Source organism: Hoplias malabaricus, chromosome 13, assembly GCF_029633855.1.
Source record: "Hoplias malabaricus isolate fHopMal1 chromosome 13, fHopMal1.hap1, whole genome shotgun sequence".
Lineage (NCBI taxonomy): Eukaryota > Metazoa > Chordata > Actinopteri > Characiformes > Erythrinidae > Hoplias > Hoplias malabaricus.
Genome location: NC_089812.1, coordinates 7,007,332 through 7,033,342, shown reverse-complemented (window position 1 = coordinate 7,033,342; position 26,011 = coordinate 7,007,332). Strand labels below are relative to the sequence as shown.

Sequence of the window (26,011 nt, the reverse complement as noted above, 5' to 3'; positions counted from 1 at the left end):
GATTTCTGTGCTAAAAATCTTGAATAAGACTGAGCAAAAATTTTGTTGATGTCCTTCTTCAGAATCTCTCTACAATGTAATCAAATTGTAACACAAGTATATCTCAGGCATACATCTGAATTTGTGCAAAATTTTGGATGTGTGAAAAAAAAAATTAAAACTCATGCTCTCTAATGAATAGTATGTCATTCAACCTCCATCAAAACTTTTGCACGTTACAAGTTAGGAGGTAAGAAATTCCATGTGAATTCGTTGTTGTTCAGTTTATTTTTGTGCTGCGAGCTCGTTCATTTAATCACTGTGATAACTACTTTGACTACTGGGGGAAAGGAACTCAGGTCACTGTAAGCTCTGGTAAGTAGCTCATGTTTATCTCTTGATTTTCTACTCACCTAATTTATTTTTTAAATGCGGTCATTTTGTGTAAAATGCGAGTCTTGGGAGGTTTTCGGATGGGGAGTTGGTTTATCTCTTCACGGTGATATCTATGACTACTTTGACTACTGGGGGAAAGGGACATCAGTCACTGTGACCTCAGGTAAGATCACATTTGAAATTTTAAAGTTCAGAGGTTTTTGTGTTTTGTGGGATAAGTATATTTTGGTACTGTTCTATAATACTTGGATAGACATTTTGTGTGGCTGGTGTTGGGTAGTTGATCACTGTGACAATGCTTTCGACTACTGGGGAAAAGGGACCTCAGTAACAGTGACCTCAGGTAAGAACAAATTTACTAAACGAAACCAGCTCTAAACAGAAAATTTAGTAAGAAAAATATCAAAACAGCAAAATGTTCCAGTTCAATTATTCCTGTCAGAAAAAAAGCTGTTAGAACTGTAGAGAAAGTATGAGCATATTGTTGAGGTATCGTTGGGTAGTCTGTCACTGTGACTATGCTTTTGACTACTGGGGAAAAGGGACCTCAGTAACAGTGACCTCAGGTAAGAAAGATATTCATTGTAAATTATTTCAAAACATAATATTGATCAGTTTTGTAAAGACTGTGAGACATTTGGTTTTTAAAAATGAATCATTTTTTAATTGTAGGTGGTGAATTATGCTTCTGTCATAAAATCGTGAATTTATGTAAAAACAAAAAAGTAAATACCTCAAGGTTAACGGAAACTTAACTCATACATTTAAAGTCTTCTAATATATTTTAAAGAATGACCCAAAGTTAAAACATTTTTGGTTGTAACCTCAAAATGGTCATTTTTTCTGTTTAATATTTCTATAATAATGTGATTCATTTGGAATTTATAAACATCGTGAAGCCTTTTTGCACAATATAGTCGTAGTTATTTATCACTGTGATGGTGCTTTTGACTACTGGGGGAAAGGAACCATGGTCACCGTCACATCTGGTAAGAAAATAACATCAAATTCTTTCTGTGTAGTGAAAATACACTTTGTTTTTAACATTTTTAAAGATTAATTCAGTGGACTACTGCAGTGACTTATGATTGTACATAAAACCAGTATCTAGAATGAGAAATGTTTAAAAAAGCCAGAAAATCGTAATATTTTTAAAGTAAGTATTTTATTCGCCTGTACCAAATCAATGAAACTCCCAAAATTTGCAAACATTTTGTCACAAATTCTTATATTTTGTCCAGAAATGCTTAGAAATTTCAGATGTATTCAGCTTATTTAACACTTTCCTACTCGACTGTGCAATTTATAGTACATTCTTTTGTTTCTTAATGTAATATTAAAATATAGCAGAATAAATATTCTGTTATTGTAAAAAAAAAAAATTGTAATAAGGCCATAAAGAAATGCACGTAATGCACATAATGATTTGCTTTAGAATATTAGTGTGAAAAATATTCAAACACTCAAAATACTTTGTACATTATTGTATTTAAAATCATTATATTAATAAAAGACCTAATCAAAACAATTTGCACACCATTTTACTGAGTAATTGAGTGCAGCACAATGATCATTTAATTGCAAATATTTGGATGTCTTTTTGCATGATGTAGTATAAGTTGTTTATCACTGTGGGCTTTTGACTACTGGGGTAAAGGAACCATGGTCACTGTCACATCTGGTAAGAAAACAACTCATTCATTCCCTTCAGTGAAATAGCGATTTATTTCATTGTTTAAAAAAAATAATAAGTTGTTAGTTTTCTGAGATGCTTCTGAAAATGAACATTTCCAGTTTCCAAAATGAACAATGTAGAAAAGCAAAAAACTGCAGCAGAAAACTCCCATAATGTGAACTAAAAAGAAAGAAATTTTTTTATCTATGTGCGCACAAAATGAAAATGATGTCAAATGATTTTAAATATTGTCCCGAGATACACTCAAATTATCTCAGACTATGTAATATTTTAGTTTTTGGTTAAAATTTAATTGTTAGATAGCCTTCAATGTTACTTTCACATGATTATTCTCATAAAAATGACGTTTTATTAAGGCTAATTATATATATATATATATGTTTCAATTTTTTGTTTGTTTGGTGCAATCAGCATAGATTATAGATTATAATCTATAGACTTTATACTGATTTTATATTATTGTATTTCATTTTCATTTTTGTATTTTGTAGTAAAATATAATAATAATTGCTACTGAAAACTTGCAACTGATAACCATGTGTTCTCTTGTAGTTTAGTGCAAAAAAACACTTCAATGTAAATATAATTATAACTGTTAAAACACTAAACTCACAGTGGCAATGTGACTGTTTTATTAATCTGCAGTTTTAGCACTTGTTTAGGCATATTAATTATAAAAATAATAATAACAATAATAATGATGCATGGTATTTCTTTTCATTTTAGTTTATCAACACATTCAATCATGAACATTAAAACAAAATATTAATGGCACAATGTTACACTACCTTACATACATTATGTTAAATTGCACAAATGATTAGCAAATTAAAAATTAAATTCACTTTTTCAAAATAAAATGAGTCTAATTATAATGAGCATTCATATCAGTTACAAAATATATTTAGAAACATTTATAACTTAACATGTAACACTTAATTTGTATTTAAATTATTTACAAATGCAGTGTTTGTTAGTGAAATGCTTGTTTCATCTTCAAGTTTACAAAGTTAAATAACCTAAACATTAGGGGATTTTAAGGATTATTTTTTGCGCACTGTAATTAAAACCTTTTATCTTTGTAAAAAAAATTCCGCTTCCAAAATAATTTAGCTATAAAATGTAATTAATCAGTAACAATGCATTGTTTGTATAAGTATGAACATGCCTATATTCCATGTCATAATGTTAACAGAGTTTTCCTGCCAATAATCAAACAAACCTAGCAAAACTATTCGACTGTGATACATTTTTGAAATGTTTACATTCATGTAATGATTTGTCAGGGGTTATTCTTTGTGCAATTGAATGTTTAAAAATAGCCCATTTGCCTTGTTTATTAATAAATGTGTAATATATGAGCTATTGCTGATCCATTTCTTCATCCAAAAAGCTATAAAGAAGCATATTTTAGTAGTTTTAGTTTTTTGAGTTAAGCACATGTTTTTAATCAACAAATTGCTGTCACTTTGCACAACTTAATTACTGTAACTTCAAATGTGATACATTTTACTGCCTCAAAATTATACTTTAACCAAATTTCTGAAATAATTTGAAGAGATAATTGCTCTGTTTTATTCACTATGACCTCATACACTTTAGAATAGCCAGGTGTTTTTTATGCATTTAAATTTAAATATAAACATGGACGTCGTTAGACCTGTTTTAGTGGGGCTGTAGCCCTCCAAATGTTCTTTAGCTCCTCCAATTATTTCAACAACGTTTCTCCAGAGAGCCGTTGGCTATGGTCTGTATTGCTTTCTTGGCAGAATACGCACGTCAACCGTCCAGTAAAATACGGAATCGTCCCGTATTTGGACACTAAAAATTCGTTTGGTATTGAACCAATACGGAACATGTTTCGTTCCGTAATTTTGAGGTCACATTATTGTGGCGATAGATAGAAACACGCAGGTAGCGGCACGGTGGTGCAGCAGGTAGTGTCTCAGTCACACAGCTCCAGGAACCTAGAGATTGTGGGTTCGATTCTCGCTCCTGGTGACTGTCTGTGAGGAGTTGGTGTGTTCTCCCCGTGTCTGCGTGGTGCTCCGGTTTCCTCCCACAGTCTAAAAACACACGTTGGTAGGTGGATTGGCGACTCAGAAGTGTGTGTGTGTGTCTGTGTTGCCCTGTGAAGGACTGGCGCCCCCTCCAGGGTGTATTCCCGCCTTGCGCCCAATGATTCCAGGTAGCCTCTGGACCCACCGCGACTGGGATAAGCGGTTACGGATAGTGAATGAATGTAATTAATGAACAATTAAAAATAATATAAATTGTTATATATATATTATATTAATATATTATATATATTATATATAAATTAACCAAACTGAAACAGCACTAATGCAGTAGTTGAAATAGCATTATGCTAGCAGAGGAAACCTTATTATTGATAAACCTGCACACAATTACATTTGTGTGAAACAATAAACAATTCCTGATGAATTCATGTGCTACATTTTAAATGTTTATTTTCAAAAGTCTTGATCTCTCTCTCTCTCTCTCTCTCTCTCTCTCTCTCTCTCTCTCTCGTTATCTGTATATATATATATATATATATACATTTAAAATTGTTTACTGTTTTACACAGACATCAAGGCCTAATCAAAAGTTTTTATATTCTGTGTTGAATCTTATCTTTCCATTTCGTTAAACTTAGTAAAGAAACAGAAATCTCTAAAAATGTTCTAGGACCATAATATAATTTAGCAGTTTAAGGACTTAAAAATAATGACACATTTATTTCATATTTTATGTTTTATTTCTTCAGTTTATAACATTTATTCATTTATTTGAGAAATACAAATTGTGCAGAACTGTGAAAAAATGGTATATTTAAGAATGGCATATTTTAAAAACTTTTACTCAAAGCTTTAAATTTGAAGGCAAATAACAACTCTCTCTCTCTCTCTCTCTCTCTCTCTCTCTCTCTCTCTTTCTCTTTCTCTGTGTGTGTGTGTGTGTGTACATTCACATTGCAGGAGGTCAGACAAAGCCCTCTCCTCTCCTCGGTGTGTATCAGTGCGACTCCTCTGGTGACTATCTCTCAGTTGGTTGTATCGCAAGTGGCTTCAGTCCCGCTGAAACACTCAAGTTCACCTGGAGCAGTGGCACCTCTGATGTGGTTCAGTACCCAGCTGTGCAGTCTGGCGGCACGTTCTCTGCTGTGAGCAAGGCGAGCGTGAAGAGGACAGAATGGGATTCGCAGAAATCCTTCACTTGCACGGCGGAGCACCCAGCAGGGACTGAGAAGCTCACTGTGGTCAAGACAAGTAAGCCAGGTATGTGTGGGCACGGAGGCAGAAATGGGTGATGGTGGTGGGGATGGTCCAGAGCTCTGTACAAAGGTCATAACTCACAACAAAATATCTCTACGGACAGTGCAGGTACCACATTAAAATAAAGTTAAAGTCATTAAGAGTTTATTTATGTTTAATAACTCTGTCATAAGCATTTTAATAGTCACTGAAATGCATTTATATCATGTAAGCTTATTATTTGGGAAGCACCATATCACTGTTGCCCTATAAATGTAAATGAATAATATTGCAACTTTGTTATAACTGCTTACTCATGTGTTTTAACGTTTATAACAGAGTAAATTAATAACAGTAATGGATTACATTCAATTTAAAGCAAAACATTAAATAGTGTTACCAAACAAATACGTTAAAAGTACACTAAGCGTTATCATTTTAATACTTCTATTAAAACATGGTTAGACCAGGGACCACATTTTTGTCTTTAGGGTTTGTCTGAGTTTAATAGTATTTGTTTACAGTTTGTTGCTGTCACAGCAAAAACAGCAAAATTTACCACATTGTTGACAAAAATACTGTAAAATTAGCTTTTTTTTTTCTTCAGTGCTGATTGAACCCTTGGGTGTTTATTTTTGTCCAGCTGGATGATGCATGAGTTCATTCAGCACTGGAGATTTACCTGTGTATTGAACTGTAATCAAAAACAGGCAAAGGAAGCGGCTAACTGCAGTTTAACCAAACTAAAATTAGGATTAGGGCTTATTCTTAACACACTTGTGAAACTCATCTTGTCAAAGAGAAACAGTCCCACAGCTGGAGTTATCAGGTGGTAATCCAAATCAGTACATTTTATCATATTCATCCATCCATTATCTGTAACCGCTTATCCAATTTAGGGTCGCGGGGGTTCAGAGCCTACCTGGAATCATTGGGCGCAAGGCGGGAATACACCCTGGAGGGGGCGCCAGTCCTTCACAGGGCAATACAGACACACACACATTCACTCACACACTCACACCTACGGACACTTTCGAGTCGCCAATCCACCTGCAACGTGTGTTTTTGGACTGTGGGAGGAAACCGGAGCACCCGGAGGAAACCCACGCAGACACGGGGAGAACACACCATCTCCTCACAGACATCCACCCGGAGCGGGACTCGAACCATTTTATCATATTATTTCCCAAAAATATACAAGATATTATACAAGTGTGCACAGAGCACTGTTAAATGAACACCAGATATATTTTTGTGAGAAAAAGAAAATTTTAATATCTGGTGCTCACTGTCCTCAGGAAATAGCATTATTCCTTCTTCATTTCTCTAATTTCTTAATTTATTTTGCCTATCTATCTATCTATCTATCTATCTATCTATCTATCTTTGTCTGTCTGTCCTTCAGTTTATCCACCAGCTAAGCCATCAGCTTATCCACCAGCTACAAGCAGCTGCTCTGTCCAGGTCCATACACCTCCTGCTGAGACATTGCCGGACAAGGTGTCTGTGCTTTGTGAGGTCAGGTGCTCTCCGCTTGGAGATATGAACATCACGTGGCTGAAGGACCAACAACTCATAAAGGAAGGGGTCATTGTCCCTGTCCCAAAAAGCGTGAGTCACATCTCTAGCCTAAGCATCCTGACCGTCACGAGAGAGGAGTACAACGCAAACACCATCTACACTTGTTCGGTCAAACAAAGAGGCATGAAGGATGAAGACCGGCCCCTAGACCAGGACAGCACATCAAAGCGTAAAAGTAACTGTCCCAAATGTAAAGCGTGTGATCGACGCTGAGTGTCTGCTCTAATATTAGGAAGCATTTAAGCACCTAAGGCTGAATGGTTAAATGGATTTTATATTAAATGAGTGCAATTCAAAATAGAAATTTGGCAAAAAAAATAGCAAAATGTGCAATGATTATTGAAGCAAACCTACCTAATAATTTTACTTCAGTGCTTCTTCATGACCCTTCATTGTCTACAAAGCAATTGGATCTTTAATCTCACACAAATGGCTGTTTAGACAATAAATAATCCCTTTCATTGATATTCTTTGCTACTTTATATTGGTAAAAAGGGACCAATTGCTCCTTTAAGTATGATCTAGATTATTTACATTTGTCTTAATGAGCTACAAATGTTACAAATATAGTGAACACCACTCAAATCTAATTATCTATCATTTATCATTTATCATTATCAATTATCATTATGTTAAGATTATTATGAAATCATCTTTTTTTTTTTACATCACAGTCCTGTTTTATTCAGTAGGAAGATAAGAAATAATGTATTAAGCATTTTACTGGAAAAATAAATTGACCAGCAAATGCAAAATATTTAAATTATTAAACAACAAAACATCTATATAAAATGTTAATAATTTTCTTTCATATATTTACAACAACCCCAAAATAAAAAATATTAGATACCTTATCTCAATTTAAGATTAAACATAATTATATGCACATTGCAATCAGTGTTTTCCAGAAATGTAAACTCAATTGTTCCTGAAACCATTCAGCCCTACTGCCAGCTGTACTTGTCTTTTTGTGTTCTTTGTGTTTTCTCATTTGTTTTCTGTCTGTATGAGTCCAACTCTGAATCCAGTCCCAAGCTGTTACTGATCACATGACCACAACATAATAAACTATTATTAAATTGGGAATCCATATACAAACCCAAAGCAGTGATTTGTAAACACACTTTGACCTGTTTTTTAACCTATTAGTCTTCTTTGTTTTTTGATGCTTGTAACACCCTCCTCGAATTTTAGACTAGAAACAGAGAACCAGGTCATTTAATAATGCTTAGGTATTTAAGTGCAATTAGTGATAACAAGGATTTTTTTAGAAATGACATCCTCACAAAATTCAGTAAATCACCATCACCATCACAAAATTCAGGAAATTGGAGATCTGTGTGCAAAGTCAAAATTAAACAGCTAATGTTTAGTTCTGCAGCGAAAGGCTCCACTTAAAAAAAACATAACAATGAATGGATGTTGTCAGTCCAGCATGGATTATAAAATGCTGATGAAAATAAAGGTGATATAATGCAGTGGAAAACATTTATCTAAACATTATATAGTTAAACAAAATATACCTGCTTTCCCTGCTTTCAGGTTTAAATGAAATTTGTGTTTGTGTATCACTTCCTGGTCTCTGCCTGTTTCCATGTGTTCTATGTGTTTTGGATGGACATTGTTGTCCCTTGTCTTATATGTTGTAAGCTATTTGCTTAACTTTTGTGTGCTTGCATAAATGTATGATGTCTTGTGTAAACTTTTAATTTAGCTCATGTTATGATTCCAAATAGTTTTTATTTTTCTGTTTTAAATAATAAACCTATATGTTTGCATTTGATCATTTTAGTGATAAAGCTAGTCTTGTCTGATTGTTTTAGAATTACAGCAAATGGAAACAAAACTTAACAACAGATATGTGTTGATTGCAATGGGAGACATCTATATTTAATGTACTCTTCTGTGTTTAAAAGTTGTTTCAATTTAACACTAACCTGGCACTTCAACAGTAAACATAGAGCATAAATCAACAATTATTTTATTAAGTAAATTCCATCACATTTTTCAAAATATTTCAGTGGCTGATATAAAGTTAAAGTCAGTCAAAGTAGTTTGATGTGAAATGAGAACTTTTTAGAAAGTGTACAGACTCTCCACTAGAAGCAGTGAACCGACACCTGTCCTGTGAGGTTCTATATGGAATGTTAACAATGGTAACCTAGTTCTAAATCTGAACTAAAGTATTTTATGAGGACTATTTAGCCTTAAAACATTGTGTGTACCCCTTTGCCTTCACTGGATTAAACATAAAAATCCAGTGTTCAGACCTTAAAGCAACACTATCCTAAAACAATATTTCATGCAACATCCAACAGGCTCATAAATTCTTTATATAAAATCTTTATTTGGAGCATTTAGAGGTAGACACCAGGTTTTATTCACCTCCACTGTGAATGAAAATTAGCATTTCACATTTAAATACTAACATTAAGATCAATTTCTCTCCATTATCATGTCATTTACATAATCCTATGTGTGTGTGTGTGTGTGTGTGTGTGTGTGTGTGTGTGTGTGTGTGTGTGTGTGTGTGTGTGTTTTCAGCTACTTCAGAGCCAAAGTCAGGGTCATGTATTTACATAGATGAAAACTACACTTTGGAGGAGGATGAGTATAACAGCCTGTGGTCCACTGCCTCTTCCTTCATCTTCCTCTTCCTCTTCTCTCTTATCTACAGCACCATCCTCAGCCTCTCCAAGGTGAATACAGCAGCTTCTGAAAGTTACATCTTATTACATCTCACTGTTTTTTTGTGGTTCCAAAGTGATTCAGACACTGGGTCATAGTTAGAATTGTATTTTGAACCACATAAGTTCAAAGCTTTGGAAGTGCATTTCCCCCCCATTCCCAGAGAACAACAACAGGATTTGCACCTTTTGACTAAATTAGTTAATTATTTAAAGCGTCCAGATACTTTAGCTGTGTGTATGTGACTCTGCATGTGTCTGTGTTTTTCAGATGAAATAATGAAAGCAGGAAGAAAAATGGGAATCCAATTAATATCCAAGTAATGTTATTATCCATTCTTTCAAATATCAGCATTTCCTGTTTTTTTGTTTTAAACATTTTCAAATGTCTGTGTGTGTATTTGTAAAGTTGTTACTGCTTTGTCATCCTAATTTAAATCATGAAAAGTATATATTAATAAATGATAATAAATAAATAAGTAAATAAACTGAAACATATTCATGATGAACAACCCTTTGTCCTATGTTTTATATAAAATATAAATATGGATATAAATGTTTGAAACAAAATACAGCCTAAAAAAGATTAACCTTTACACTGAATTATTAACTGAGTGGTCAATTATTTCATTTCACACCAGTTAAATTTTACACTGAACTGTGGAAAATTTTAATTTCATATAATTTTAGTTCCATGAGAATTGTATGACTTTATGCTGCTAACTTAATGGTTCAGTTATATGTAGTTTAAAAAGGTTTATTTTTTTTGGCTTTTGATGACTATTAAAATAACAAGAACACCAAGTAGACAAAATTCATTCATTCATTGTCTGATCCTACGCAGAATCACTAGGCAAATGAACAAGCACAAAGCAATTATATTTTAAAAAAATATTCTAAAAACATAGCTATTCCTTACCTGCACACTCTCAAAAAAGAGTAGATTTCCAGGGGAATTTACAGACATCAGGGAGAACCTGGTGACATGTGGGAGATGTGGAGATATCTGTGACACCATAACAACCACATAGCAAACCCTTAACATCACCTTAGCAACCACCTAGCAACACCTTAGCAACCACCTGGAACATGTTAGGAACTGCCTAGCAACATCTATCTATCTCTCTATCTTTGTGAATCGCTCTACTTCTTTATGTCTGAAAGACTCAGCCTGTCTGAGATATTCTATTAAACCCAGTCATTTCACTTACCTGTTGCCAATTATATATATATATATATATATATATATATATATATATATATATATATATATATATATATAATGATTAAATATTCAGTATTTGAAAGATTAACTTACTATAGTACTATTCTCGGTTAATTATAGTGTTTAAATGACTAGCACATAATTGAATATGCATAATTCTCTTTTTATTTAATAGATTTTTAATTACGTTTATTTACATACAAAGGCTACCACATTTTTTTCAAAAGGGTTTTGTATTATATTTTTAAAGGTGAGCGGTTAACAAATAAAATACAGGTGCTGAAGTCTGAGGCGCTTCTAGAAAGTTCAGACGTGAATCCTTTCTGCTTCTGTGAACACAAGCAGGAAATGAAAGAGAGCCTGAAGATGAGAGAAGCTAAATTCAGATCAACAAAAAGAAGTGAAACAACAGGTGCATCAAGAGCAGAAGATGTTTCCAGGAACTGTTTTTAAAGTTGTTTCGCCTGTACGTCTGCTTTCAATAAAACACTGCCAAGCGAAACTTTACATTTAAAGAAACAAAACCAGATTTTCCCAAATCAATCAATAAACTACCATCAGTTCAAATTTATAAAAACAAATATAATTTACATGCAGCATACATCACATTCTATAGGTTTTAAAGCCTGACAGAAAGCACCCTCTGAACCAAATCAATGTATCAATAACCAATATCTATATATATATATGTCTACATCCAAGACTCAGACAATAACATTATATACAATTTATGTGGTAACATAAGTATTGTTCTTTCAATCAGTTCTAGTGGAACTTATTCATACTTCAGAAAACACAAGTGCTTTACATGAAGTTAATGAGTTATTGTTGATCAAGCCACAAACAAGTGAATTACCAAAAGCTGTATCTTTAGCAACAAGAATGGTAGAGCAGGGTGTGTACTTTCACATATTCAAGCTCAAACCTGGCACGCAAATATTCAATAATACCTGGGGGTTGTGGGTTCAAGTCCCACTTCGGGTGACTGTCTGTGAGGAGTGTGGTTTGTTCTCCCTGTGTCCGCGTGGGTTTCCTCCGGGTGCTCCGGTTTCTTCCCACGGTCCATAAACACATGTTGGTAGGTGTGAGTGAATTTGTGAGTGTGTGTTGCCCTGTCAAGGTGCTCCCTCCAGGGTATGGTCCTGCCTTGCGGCCACTGATTCTGGGTAGGCTCCAGACCCACTGCGACCCTGAATTGGATAAGGGTTACAGATAAAGAATGAATGAATGAAAATAGTTATATTTCATCTGATATTTTCCTTGTGAATATGTCTAAGGCCAGTGTAGTATCTGTATTTCCTGCTCTGTTTCTGTCTGTTTTGCACTGTGTGCGTTTGATTGTCTCATGGGTTTGAATATGAATCTCCAGAGACTCCAGAATGTTCTGGTTCACCTGCTTTCAGCTGTGAACGTTACTGTTAGCTACAAAGCTGCAGTAGTACACTACAATAATGGTACACATACATTATTTACAGTATTTAAGTCTCAGTCATTCAATGATGATAGTAATTTAAACTAATGTTTTAGAGATTATTAAAATAACTCACTGTTGTTTAGAGAGTATTAAGTGTTAGTAAAGGGCTAATGTCTCAACACAGCAATATTATTTAAAATATGAATAATATTTATAATAATTAGTGGTTAAGATGACTATAGTGATCAAGGGATTCAGGATTATTGTCAAACACACTGATAAAATAATGTTTTTTATCATTTCTCTCATTAGATAATGATTGATTTTGACATTAATATTAATAAGCTTTTTTAATGTCTTTTGTACCATGTTGGTTACACGAAAGAAAAGTGTGTATTTCACATAAATATGTTAAATCTTTTTACTACAAAGTCTATAGTGTGCTGCAGGGTCATATTCATGTAATTCATTCATTCATTATCTGTAACCGCTTATCCAATTCAGGGCCGCGGTATCTTCATGTAATGTCATTGTAAATCCAAAGTGTTGATAAGTGAACTATTATAGAATTTTGTTACACAAAGTCTTCAAGTTTAAAAGTGTAGAGTCCCCAGTCTATTAGGTACAGAACCCTATGTATTTACATGACTCTGCATCTTTTAGCTGGTCTCACAGGGGACATACAGAGTGAATTGGCTCCTCCTAGTGACACAGTCTAGTTCTGACGGTATATATTATCGCAACCCAAATAACGGACACTGGCTATAGACCCTAGCTTTATAGGACATTGCTATTCCGTTTTTTTTTTTTGTAAGTGCCTCTTTCAGTTGCATTTAAACAGTAATTATGTGACATAACCGTACTCCATGTGTTGTTTTCTTTTCTAAAGACACTTGGCTACTCGAATATGTAAATACTTGAGGTTTAAATGCTAACTGATATTTGATATTTTCTTGAAACTGCACCAAAATTTTACCAACCACATGTTTTTTTTTTTACATATTTCTGAATGAACAGCCTTTAAAACATAAACTAATGTCAGATTTCTTTTCAGAAATTCTTAGTCTGTGGTGTCTGTTGTTTGAAAACATACATATTTTTGATGACAGTTTATTAAATGGCATATTACTGTGAGAAAATAAATGATTAGCATCAGACAGACTTATTTTTCTATGTTCTCAGGATGTATGACTGATTAAACTCTCACAGTCACCACAGGCTCAGCCTCTGAGCATTTAGTTCAGGGCCAATATGGACAATACCCCAACTAATAAAATGGTTTTGGTACATTGGCAGTTTATTTATCTGCTTATAATAGTAACAGTTATTATTATTATTATTATTATATAATAATAATAATATACAGAACTACTATTTTTTGTGTGGCTGGATCTTAAACAGAACTCTGACATATCCACTGCTTTAAAAGGAACAAACACTGGGTAGGTTTTGGGGTTTTTGTTTCTGAGGCTCCCTCTAGTGTCATTTATTATTACAGCACTGTACTGAAAAGAGTGGGTAGGGGCGGGAGAGTTCCTGCCTTGTTTCCTACCTTCCTCCAAAAATACATAGTGAAGTTTCTGCAGTGCTAAGCCCAGAATAGCAATGACAAAGACTCTATTCTCCCTATTACAGGGCAGTAAAGCATCACTATGATTGCAAAGCTATCATTTTAAGGTAAAAAATATTACATAGTATTCCTTTAAAGCAATGTTCCAGCAGCTAATGCAAAGCCAGAACTGTAAACTTTTATTCTGTTACTGCAGCAGTCGGTCGAGAGGGAGAGCATCCCAAGAAAATATTCCAGACGTTTCTGTGATGTTTTCATTAACAGAAGCAAAGTACCGTCCTCTAAGTCTGAGGAGCTGAGCAGGGAATGACTTGAAGGATGTTCTTGTACAGGACTTTATCAATGTGTACTATAGTGGCTACCACAGTGATTGAAGCCATTACAAAAACCTACTGAAGCATTTACTCTGAACATATGAACAACATAGTGCTGATATCAAAGAAGTGAATTTCTTAGAGTAAGGTAAAATAGGGCAAAACTGTAACATAAACATAAAATATTAAAATAAAAATCATGAATGAATTATTATTTTGGTTGTTGTTGTTGTTCCAGAGCATTTCCAGCTCATATTCTTGCATCAACATGGTTTCTTCTGGACATACGACTGATAGTTGAAGTGTTACATTTATTTAGGGAAGAAAAAACATCTAAGAGAAATATAATGGGCAATATCACTGAAGTAAACTTTATTTTTAACAATGTAAGAAAACCTGAGGGCGTTCACTGTATCGTTTTTATAATAGCAACTGAAGCTCTCAGTGATGAACATTTGATTCACTATAGTACTGTAAAGTATTCTATGTATATTCTATATAAGTCTATATTTTTGAAGTATATACCAACTTGATAACATCTTTTTACACACACTCCCACACACACACACACACACACACACACAGACACTCCCACACACACACACACATAAATGGTACAGTTAAAGTGTCAGTTTTTTTCATGCTTTGTTTGAACATTTTACCTCTGGGTGAGTCCTGTAGTAATTAAACAGTTTAGAGCAGGTGGGAAATCTGTGAGAAACCAACTGCTATATGTTTATGCCCTAATCTCACACATAAAAAGGATGGTTCTAAAAGGGTTCTATGTAGAACCCTGAACACACTGAAAATGGTTCTATGTAGAACTCTGAACACTTGAAAAACCTTTGCATCATGGAAATTTTTTCAGATTGATGGAGAATGTGGTATAGAGGTTCTATATAACACCTTGTAGAAAATGCACTATAAACGGTTCCTTTATTGTTCCTTTATTGTTCCTTTAATATATATATATATATTAAATGCTAAAATTCAGTTTTTTAAAAGCAGCCATCAATTTGTAAGAAGGTTTAAACCCACACTATATTTCAATACTTATGCATCAATAGTGTTTTATGGGAATTATATCCTTTTGAAAAGTTTTTCTAACTGAGTCTAAAAATCAAAAAAGCTAAGTTCTGTCCTAAGGAATTGAATTGAAACAAGGCAAATAAAATATTGACTGAAATTTAGCAGAACTGAAAAGAACAGAAAAGCATTCCAAGAAATTGTGTGTGTAATGTTATTTCTGTCAAGTGAGTCAAATTAATATTTAAAATGTAATTAATTAATGTCAGTAATTAAGCTCAAAAGGTCATAACACATTTTAACATGTTGTAGAGTGATTTACGGATAAAGTCAAAAATATGTAAAGTTATTTTCAAGATAAAAATGTGTTTGTGTGTGTGTGTGTGTGTGTAGTCTCAAAGGCTGTATTTGAAATTGTGTGTATCACTGTGTGGTGGCACTGATGCAGATCTTGTGTAAAACAATGTAAAACTGTAATGATAGTATTTTTTGACAAAAGACAACCAACATATTAATAAAACAACAATAAGTTGCTTTTTTGAAAAAATCCAATGCAAAACATTCAGTTTTGTAAACAAACATTGCAACATCCATGTTGTTATAAAGGTGCTCTTGCTTTAAACATTTTATAACATCTGGAAACAAAGACATTCATGTAATATCAACACTTGGAATTATCATTAAATTAATCATTGTATAATCACAGATAATAACCTGTATACAGATCAGACAGTTAGTGTTTTTCTTCTTTTAAGACTAATACAAGGTTTCTATTGTGTAAAGCATTGATGTTATTCACTAGATTGTACATTCCATTATATCATTATTGGAAGGGCTCACCTGGTACACTGTATTGTGATTACCATTCCATAAAGTGATTAAACTACTATTAAATTACAGGTAATCATCTCTATCCACATCAACTATGTCTTGACTGACCAAATAAAATTCAGCATTCTTCCTGGCTTAAAAGTACCACCTCCAATGTATAAATCAGTGGTGTTTTCCACTATGCTATTAATTCTACTATACACATAAAAGAGAGATTCGGCTTTTGCATTTGTATATTTTATAATACATATACTAAACGTATAATAAATAATCAAAGTTCTGGTGATGATTCCATTAAAAGAAAAAATATCTTGATACAGGAAATTTTTGTCATTGTGTGTATCATAGTGTACAGTAGCTGGAGTATCTACAATGATTAAAGCCATTACAAAAACCTGCTGCTGTAAAAACTACTGTACACTGATTATTTTAGACTTAAATGATTATGATTTACTTAAGAGTAACTACAAAAATATTATCAATAGAGGAATTAAATCTGATACATAAAAATAATAATAAGTATATATTTATTAATGATAGAGTTCCCATATGTCTCATACAGATATATAACAGCTGGTTTAATTTAAGAAAGCATTAGGTGTAAAAATGTATTAACCATTAGTTATAAGTATAAAAAAATCTCTGAATTAAGTTTGTCTTTACCAGTGAAAGCACAATACACAGTAAATACAAATATACAGCATAACAAAATTATTCATTCATTCATTCATTATCTGTAACCCTTATCCAGTTCAGGGTCGCGGTGGGTCCAGAGCCTACCTGGAATCATTGGGCACAAGGCAGGAATACACCCTGGAGGGGGCGCCAGTCCTTCACAGGGCAACACAGACATACACATATTCACTCACACACACACACACCTACGGACACTTTTGAGTCACCAATCCACCTACCAACGTGTGTTTTTGGACTGTGGGAGGAAACCGGAGCACCCGGAGGAAACCCACGCGGACACGGGGAGAACACACCAACTCTTCACAGACAGTCACCCGGAGCGGGAATAGAACCCACAACCTCCAGGTCCCTGGAGCTGTGTGACTGCCACACTACCTGCTGCACCACCGTGTCGCCCATAACAAAATTATCTTGTTTTTAAAATGTTATTAATAGACTATACAGGGTGGGCCATTTATATGGATACACCTTAATAAAATGGGAATGGTTGGTGATATTAATTTCCTGCTTGTGGTACGATAGTGTATGGGAGGGGGGAAACTTTTCAAGATGGGTGGTGACCATGGATTTTGGATCCAACTTTTGTTTTTTTCAATGGAAGATGGTCATATGACACATCAAACTCACTGGAAATTTCACAAGAAAATCGTGTGCTTGGTTTTAATGTAATCTTATTCTTTCATGAGTTATTTACAAGTTTCTGACCACTTATAAAATGTATTCAAAATGCTGCCCATTGTGTTGGATTGTCAATGCAACCCTCTTCTCCCACTTTTCACACACTGATAGCAACACTGCAGGAGAAATGCTAGCGCAGGCTTCCAGTATCCATAGTTTCAGGTGCTGCATATCTTGATGGTATGGTGTGGTATATGGGGTACAAAGATAGTGGGGCCATTCTTCAAGGCCCCTTAAGGCCACTGGATATGCAAAATTGCTACATGATGATATGTTTTCCTCTTTATGCACTGAAGCTGGCACGTTCCCTGAGTTTTTCAGGCAAGATGGTGCACCACCACAGTATGGGTGTCAGGTCCGAGCATTCCTAGATGAAGAATTTCCTGGAAAGTGGATTGGTCATCGTGGGCCAGTTGCATGGCCCCCAAGGTCTCCCGATCTGACCCCCTTAGACTTTTATCTTTGGGGTCATCTGAAGGCAAGTGCCTATGCTGTGGAGATACAAGATGTGCAGCACACCATTGTTTTTCTTTTGAAATTCTCAATAAGTTTGATGTGTCACATGACCCTCTTCCCATTGAAAAAACAAAATTTGAATCCAAAATGGCCGACTTCAAAATGGCCACCATGTTCACCACCCATCTTGAAAAGTGTTCCCCCTCCCATATACTAATGTGCCACAAACAGGAAGTTAATATCAGCAACCATTCCCATTTTATTAAGGTGTATCCATATAAATGGCCCACCCTGTACATACAGATGTCAATTTCTAAAATGATATTTGAACTGTGTTAAATGAGAGATTAAAAAATAGCCAGTGGTGCAGCTACCACCACAACTAATGTTTTACAGATTGCACATGTTCTATATGATGTAAATGAATCTGTACAAGAATTTTTTAAATAATTAAATTATACATAGGCGGCATGGTGGCGCAGCAGGTAATGTCGCAGTCACACAGCTCCAGGGGCCTAGAAGTTGTGGGTTCGATTCCCGCTCCAGGTGACTGTCTCTGAGGAGTTGGTGTGTTGTCCGTGTGGGTTTCCTCCGGGTGTTCCGGTTTCCTCGCACAGTCCAAAAACACACGTTGCAGGTGGATTGGCGACTCAAAAGTGTCCGTAGGTGTGAGTGAATGTGTGTCTGTGTTGCCTGTGAAGGACTGGTGCCCCCGCCAGGGTGTATTCCAGCCTTGCGCCCAATGATTCCAGGTAGGCTCTGGACCCACCGTGACCCTGAACTGGATAAGGTTTACAGAGAATGAATGAATAAATTATACATTTAATTTACTCAGTCATAAAATGTCCAGGATGTGTCATCATAAAGTAAGTAAAAAGTTTAACTTGGGGCCCTGTTTTTTCTGACAGCAGTGCTGAAGCAGTATATTGTCTTTGAGAAGTGCGCAGTATATATATCACCTGATTCGAATGTTATCATAGAGCGCTATTTTTAGAAACGATAGGATTTGCAGTTTCTAAAGATATGCAGAGCACAGATGCCTTCAGGCATTCATGAGTTATAAAGCAGAGAAGGTGTGCTTTTACCCCCGCAAAACGTGGATTCAAATTATGAGCTTGTGAGTTTTGGGACGTGTGCAAAGAGCCACATGCCAAGCACAAAAATATCCAGAACGTATGTGGTTTAGTAATTGGGTTCTATAACACAAAATCATCTACCACAAGCTGTAACTAGTGTAAAGTATTAGTGAATTCAACCATTTGTCTCTGTCCATGTTGTATAATATACATAGAAAACCTGAAAATGAGCCTATGGTCCCCATCCCCAATGCCAGGTGTCAGTTAGTGGGCTAAAATGTCAGCAGTGGAGTAAAGGAACTGTGTTCTGTTCAGTGATGGAGCTCCATCCATTACCTCAGTCAGTCTGATGCTTGTGATCCACATCTAATTATCCAGCAGCACTACCAGGACTACTATTGTTTATGTGGCTGGATCTCAAACAGAACTCTGACTCATCTATTCATTCATTCATTGTCTGTGACCCTTATCCAGTTGAAGGTTGCAGTACCCAGAATCACTGAGCGCAAACAGGAACCCACCCTGGAGGGGGGCGCCAGTCCTTCACAGGGTGACACATATTCACTCACACCAATGTACACTTTTGAGTCCCCAATCCACCTACCAATGTGTGTTTTTGGACTGTGGGAGGAAAGCGGAGCAGCCAGAGGAAGCCCACTCTGCCACCCACTCTAACTCATCCATTGCTTTAAAAGGAACACTAGGTAAGTTTTGGGGGGTTTGTTTCTGAGGCTCCCCGTAGTGTAAATTATTTTTACATCACTGTACTGAAAACAGCGGGGAGGAGAGGGAGAGTTCCTGACTTGTTTCCTACCTTCCCCCAAAATACATAGTAAAGTTTCTGCAGTGCTGAGCCCAGAATAGGAATGACAAAGGCTCTATTCTCCCTATTACAGGGCAGTAAAGCATCACAATGATTATGAAGCTATAATGTTAATGTAGTTAAAGTGTAAAGTACTGAAATTCTTAAAGTAAGGTAAAATAGGGCAAAATTGCAACATAAAAACAAAAAAAGAAAAGAAAATAATAAATTAATTACTGAACTATATTTAAATATAATATTCAAAACCCATTTTTTTTATTAATCGATTTAAGTTAAAAGGCAATCTTCAGTTGTTTTGGACACGTGATGTCTTCATCTATGCCCTCAGTAACACTGATAGATACTTTTGTGAGCACAGAAGTCAAAATAATGTAAGGAATAGCACACACACACACAGAGCTAACAGTGTCTTTGTTAATATACTAATAGGGTTATAGCGAGAAATATTTAACTCAGTGATGTTTACCACAGTCACGCCCTGGCCCTGTCTAATCTGTTCCCCGCCATGTGCTCTTGCACATGGCTCTGTTTGTTATAGTTCATGTCTCCGCCTTAGTCCCGCCTTTGTTCCTCCTCCTCGTCAGTGTCCCAGTGTCTCATTTGTAATCCTGCCCCCTCGTTATCAGTCTCAGGTGTCCTTGTGTGTGTGTGTATATAAGTCCCTTTGTCTCTGTGTATGATTGTCGACATTCGTTTTCACTGTCATTTTGCTCGGTCTACTCTGTCTGTCTCCGCTGTTTCACCTTCTGTTCATTTCCAAGTCATTGTGTCAAGTCTGTCTCTTTCTCTCCACCGTTGTCATGTTGCTCCCTAGTCTTTTTCTCGTCTGTTCCTTGGTTTGCTTCTCTTTCCTTTGTCAGTCTGGTATGTCTGTTTCCTTCCTTGTGCCTCCCTCTTTGTCTGTCAATACCATTTAGTCTGTTTAGCTCTCTGTTCATGTTTAGTCTGTTTAGCTTCCTTTGTCTATGTCTCTGTTAGCTCCCTGTGTGTTGTCTTTCTGTCAAAGTCTCTCTATTTTGTTATCTTTTGTTTAAATAAAAGTTCAATGTGTTCTAGCAAGTGCGTCCGCCTCCGTCAGTCCGCCCCGCGATCCTGACAACCACAATATCATTGATCACAATGTCACACACTACAAGAATAATGTTTATTTCAGTAACAATCATCAAACATGAAATTTAATAAATGTACAAACCGGATTCCAAAAAAGTTGGGACACTAAACAAATTGTGAATAAAAACTGAATGCAATGATGTGGAGATGGCAAATGTCAATATTTTATTTGTAATAGAGCATAGATGACAGATCAAAAGTTTAATCTGAGTAAATGTAACATTTTAATAGAAAAATATGTTGATTCACAATTTCACAGTGTCAACAAATCCCAAAAAAGTTGGGACAAGTAGCAATAAGTGGCTGGAAAAAGGAAATTGAGCATATAACGAACAGCTGGAAGACCAACTAACACTAATTAGGTCAATTGACAACATGATTGGGTATTAAAAGAGGTTCTCAGAGTGTCAGTGTCTCTCTGAAGCCAAAATGGTTAGAGGATCACCAATTCCACCATTGTTGCGCAGAAAGATAGTGCAGCAATACCAGAATGGTGTTACCCAGCGTAAAATAGCAAAGACTTTTAAGTTATCATCATCAACCGTGCATAACATCATCAAAAGATTCAGAGAATCTGGAACAATTGCTGTGCGTAAGGGTCAAGGCCATAAAACTCTACTGGATGCTCGTGATCTCCGGGCCCTTAAACGTCACTGCACCTCAAACAGGAATGCCACTGTCAAGGAAATAACAGAATGGGCTCAGGAATACTTCCAGAAAGCATTGTCAGTGAACACAATCCACTGTGCCACCCGCCGTTGCCAGCTGAAACTCTACAGTACAAAGAGGAAGCCATTTCTAAGCAAGCTCCACAAGCTCAGACGTTTGCACTGGGCCAGGGGTCTTTTAAAATGGAGTGTGGCAAAATGGAAGACTGTTCTGTGGTCAGATGAGTCACGATTTGAAGTTCTTTATGGAACACTGGGATGCCATGTCATCTGGACCAGAGAGGACAGGGATAACCCAAGTTGTTATCAATGCTCCGTTCAGAAGCCTGCATCACTGACGGTAAGGGGTTGCATGAGTGCTTGTGGCATGGGCAGCTTGCATGTCTGGAAAGGCACCATTAATGCAGAGAACTATGTTCAGGTTCTAGAACAACATATGCTCCCATCTAGATGTCATCTCTTTCAGGGAAGACCCTGCATTTTTCAACAAGATAATGCCAGACCACATTCTGCAGCAATCACAACATCATGGCTATGTAGGAGAAGGATTCGGGTACTGAAATGGCCAGCCTGCAGTCCAGATCTTTCACCTATAGAGAACATTTGGCGCATCATAAAGAGGAAGGTGCAACAAAGAAGGCCCAAGACGATTGAACAGTTAGAGGCCTGTATTAGACATGAATAGGAGAGCATTCCTATTTCTGAACTTGAGAAACTGGTCTCCTCTGTCCCCAGACGTCTGTTGAGTGTTGTAAGAAGAAGGGGGGGATGCCACACAGTGGTAAAAAATGGCCTTGTCCCAACTTTTTTGGGATTTGTTGACGCCATGAAATTTTGAAACAACATATTTTTCCCTTAAAATGATACATTCTCTCAGTTTAAACTTTTGATCTGTGATTTGTGTTCTATTCTGAATAAAATATTAGATGTTGGCACCTCTACATCATTGCTTTCAGTTTTTATTCACAATTTGTTTAGTGTCCCAACTTTTTTGGAATCCAGTTTGTAGTATTAATTGCCACATTGTGTTTCAGTGCATCATGTCGTGTAACATTTATTTGGCTTTTTTTTTTTTTTTGGGTAGATAAAAGCTGATCAGTCCAGGTATATAAGCCTGATGAGCCAGGGCTGGCCAAGGTGTCTCTGCTGTGTGAGGTCAGCTGCTCTCAGCTTGAGGACGTGTACATCATGTAGACAAGGATGAACATCGCCATGGTGGAAGGGGTCATGGTCCCTGTCCAAAAAAGCGAGAACCCCACCTCAGTCCTTCTGACCTTCTGACTGTCACAAGAGAGGAGTAAAACAAAAACACCATCTACACTTGTGGAGTCAAACACGACGGCATGGAAAACCACTCCAGGCCCAAAATGGCCAGCACAGCAAAGAGTAAAAATAACTGTCCAGTGTGTGAAATGTGTGAAAGGCACTGAGTGCCTACTCTAATATTGTGAGGAAGCAGTTAGGCAGCTAGGGCTGAATGGTTGTTATTGTTGTTGTTTTGTTTTTTTCAAATGAATGAGAGCAATTTACAAGATTAAAAAAATAGTAATTGGCCAAAATGAAAAAGTTGTGCATTATTTAAAGGAGCAGACACTTTAGTGATTTTTCAGTGTGTGTGTGTCTGTGTTGCCCTGTGAAGGACTGGCGCCCCCTCCAGGGAGTATTCCTGCCTTGTGCCCAATAATTCCAGGCAGGCTCTGGACCCACCGCGACCCTGAATTGGATAAGTGATTACAGATAATGAATGTTTAGAGACAAACGTCAGTTAGTAGGGCTCTATAGTTGTACAGCAGTCTAAGCATTGTCCCTTTCATTGGGAAACTGCCGTCCAATCCCAGGTGATGCCTGTGTGAGTGTCTTTTAGCTAACATAACAGATCTGGACATATAATGTTGTTTAGCAGCTGTTTGAAGTAAAAGCAAGTGTTGGCTTCACATGTCTCAGAGGAAGCTTGTCCCCTAGCACATTGTATGTGTAGTCATACATAAAGGTGCTGGTCATAAAATTAGAATATCATGAAAAAGTGGTTTATTTCAGTTATTTCATTCCAAAAGTGAAACTTGTATATTATAGTCATTCATTACACAGTTACTGATATATTTCAAATGTGTATCTCTTTTAATTTGATGATTATAACTGACAACTCATGAAAACCCCAAATTCAGTATCTCAGGAAATTAGAATATTGTGAAAAGGTTCAATATTGAAGACACCTGGTGCCACACTCTAATCAGGTAATTAACTCAGAACACCTGCAAAGGCCCTTAAATGGTCTCTCAGTCTAGTTCTGTAGGCTACACAATCATGGGGAAGACTGCTGACTTGACAGTTGTCCAAAAGAAAACCGCTGACGCCTTAAAAAAGCAGGGCAAGATTGCTAAAGATGCTGGCTGTTCACAGAGCTCTGTGTCCAAGCACATTAATAGAGTGATGATGGGAAGGGAAAGATGTGGCAGAAAAAGGTTTACAAGCAATAGGGATAACCGTGCCCTGGAGAGGATTGTGAAACAAAACCCGTTAATAAATGTGGTGGTGATTCACAAGACTGGACTGTAGCTGCAGTCAGTGCTTCAAGAACCACCAACACACAGACGTATGCAAGACATGGGTTTCAGCTTCCATGCAAGACATGGGTCGCATTCCTTGTGTCAAGCCACTCTTGAAAGGGAGACAATGTCAGAAGTGTCTTGCTTGGGCTAAAGACTAGACTGCTGCTGAGTGGTCCAACCTTAAGTTCTCTGACAAAAGTAATTTTTACATTTCCTTTGGAAATCAAGATCGCAGAGTCTGGAGGATGAGAGGAGGGGCACAGAATCCATGTTGCTTGAGGTCCAGTGTAAAGTTTCCATAGTCACTGATGTTTTGGGTTGCCATGTCATCTGCTGGTGTTGGTCCACTGTGTTTTCTGAGGTCCAAGTTCAAAGCAGATGTGTACCAGGAAGTTTTAGAGCACTTCATGCTTCCTGCTGCTGACCAATTTTATGGAGATGCAGATTTCATTTTCCAACAGGACTTGGCACCTGCATAATGTGCCAAAGCTACCAGTACCTGGTTTAAGGACCATGGTATTCCTGTTCTTAACTGGCCAGCCATCTCGCATGACCTTAACCACATAGAATATCTGTGGGGTATTGTGAAGAGTAAGATACAATACACCAGACCCAAAACTGCAGAAGAGCTGAAGGTCACTATCAGAGAAATCTGGTCTCTCATGACACTTGAGCAGTGCCACAGACTGATCGATTCCATGCCACGCCACCTTGCTGCAGTAATTCAGGCAAAAGGAGCCACAACTAAGTATTTAGTGCTCATACTTTTCATGTTTATACTTTTTAGTTGGCCAGCATTTCTAAAAATCCTTTTTTTGTATTGGTCTTAAGTAATATTCTAATTTTTTGAGATACTGTATTTGGAGTTTTCATTAGTTGTCAGTTATAATAATCAAATTAAAAGAAATAAACACTTGAAATATATCAGCCACAGTCTAATGAATATAGACTATAATATACAAGTTTCACTTTTTGAATGGAATTACTGAAATAAATCAACCTTTTCATGATATTCTAATTTTATGACCAGCACCTGTATGTGTATGGTCAGGGGGTGCTGGAGGGATAAGCAATGAATACACTGGGAGAAAATTTTTTGTAGTTTCTATGAGCAAAACCAGGTGCAAAAATTATTCTGGACAGCTCTGCTTTTGTGAACAATAACAGGAAGTGAAAGAAAGTCTAAAAAGCAAGAACAGCTAAATCCCGTGGAAAAACATGAAACAATGCAAATAAAAAATTAAAAAGCAGAATAGAAAAGAATAGAAAAGCTTTCTAAGAAATTACTGGTGAACAATGTAGTACTGTAAAACTAGACAAATTAGAAAATTGAGCAAAAATTAACCATAAGTAATACTGAAAATTAAGTTTTAATTAATCCATGGCAGCTTAAAAAGTAAATAAAAAGCTCTAATTAAATTAATATTAAACAAAAAGTAGCATAACTATTTGGCTTCATTTATGCTGATCAAAAATCAAATACATATGCAGTTTGTGTGTGGTCATAAGTTGTATATTTGTAAAGGCATGTATCATTGTGTGGTGGGGCCACAGTGAAACATGTAATGACAAATACTGTTCACTGCTATTGGAGCTGTTTTTTTCTGGGTTGTAATATGTGGCTCTATAATTTGTGTATATTTCAGTATGTCATATTTCAGTATATATATATATATATATATATATATATATATATATATATATATATATATATATATATATATATATATATATATATATATATATATATACTAAATGTTTAAGAAATAATGAAAGTTCTAGAAATGATATTATTAGACGTTGCAATATAGAAGCAAATTTCATTGACACAAGGAATTTTTTTGTCATTGTGTATATTATGGTGTACCTGGGCTGGCGGGTCACAGTGATTAAAGCCATTACAAAAACCTTTTGTTGTAAAAACCTAAGCATATTGAACCATTCATGCTTGAACCATTATATTTTTACTTCAGTATACA

At 35.9% G+C, this 26,011-nt stretch overlaps 1 protein-coding gene across 1 annotated transcript in view; it reads left to right on the top strand.

Moving 5' to 3' along the window:
* LOC136665205 (immunoglobulin mu heavy chain-like) overlaps window positions 1–26,011 on the top strand; it is a 118,373-nt gene that overhangs the window by 79,621 nt on the left and 12,741 nt on the right. Inside the window, exons 3-6 of the mRNA XM_066642795.1 lie at window positions 479–538; window positions 5,053–5,352; window positions 6,734–7,084; window positions 9,454–9,608. Of these exons, the coding sequence (XP_066498892.1) occupies window positions 479–538; window positions 5,053–5,352; window positions 6,734–7,084; window positions 9,454–9,608 (866 nt within the window). The remainder of the gene's footprint in view (window positions 1–478; window positions 539–5,052; window positions 5,353–6,733; window positions 7,085–9,453; window positions 9,609–26,011) is intronic.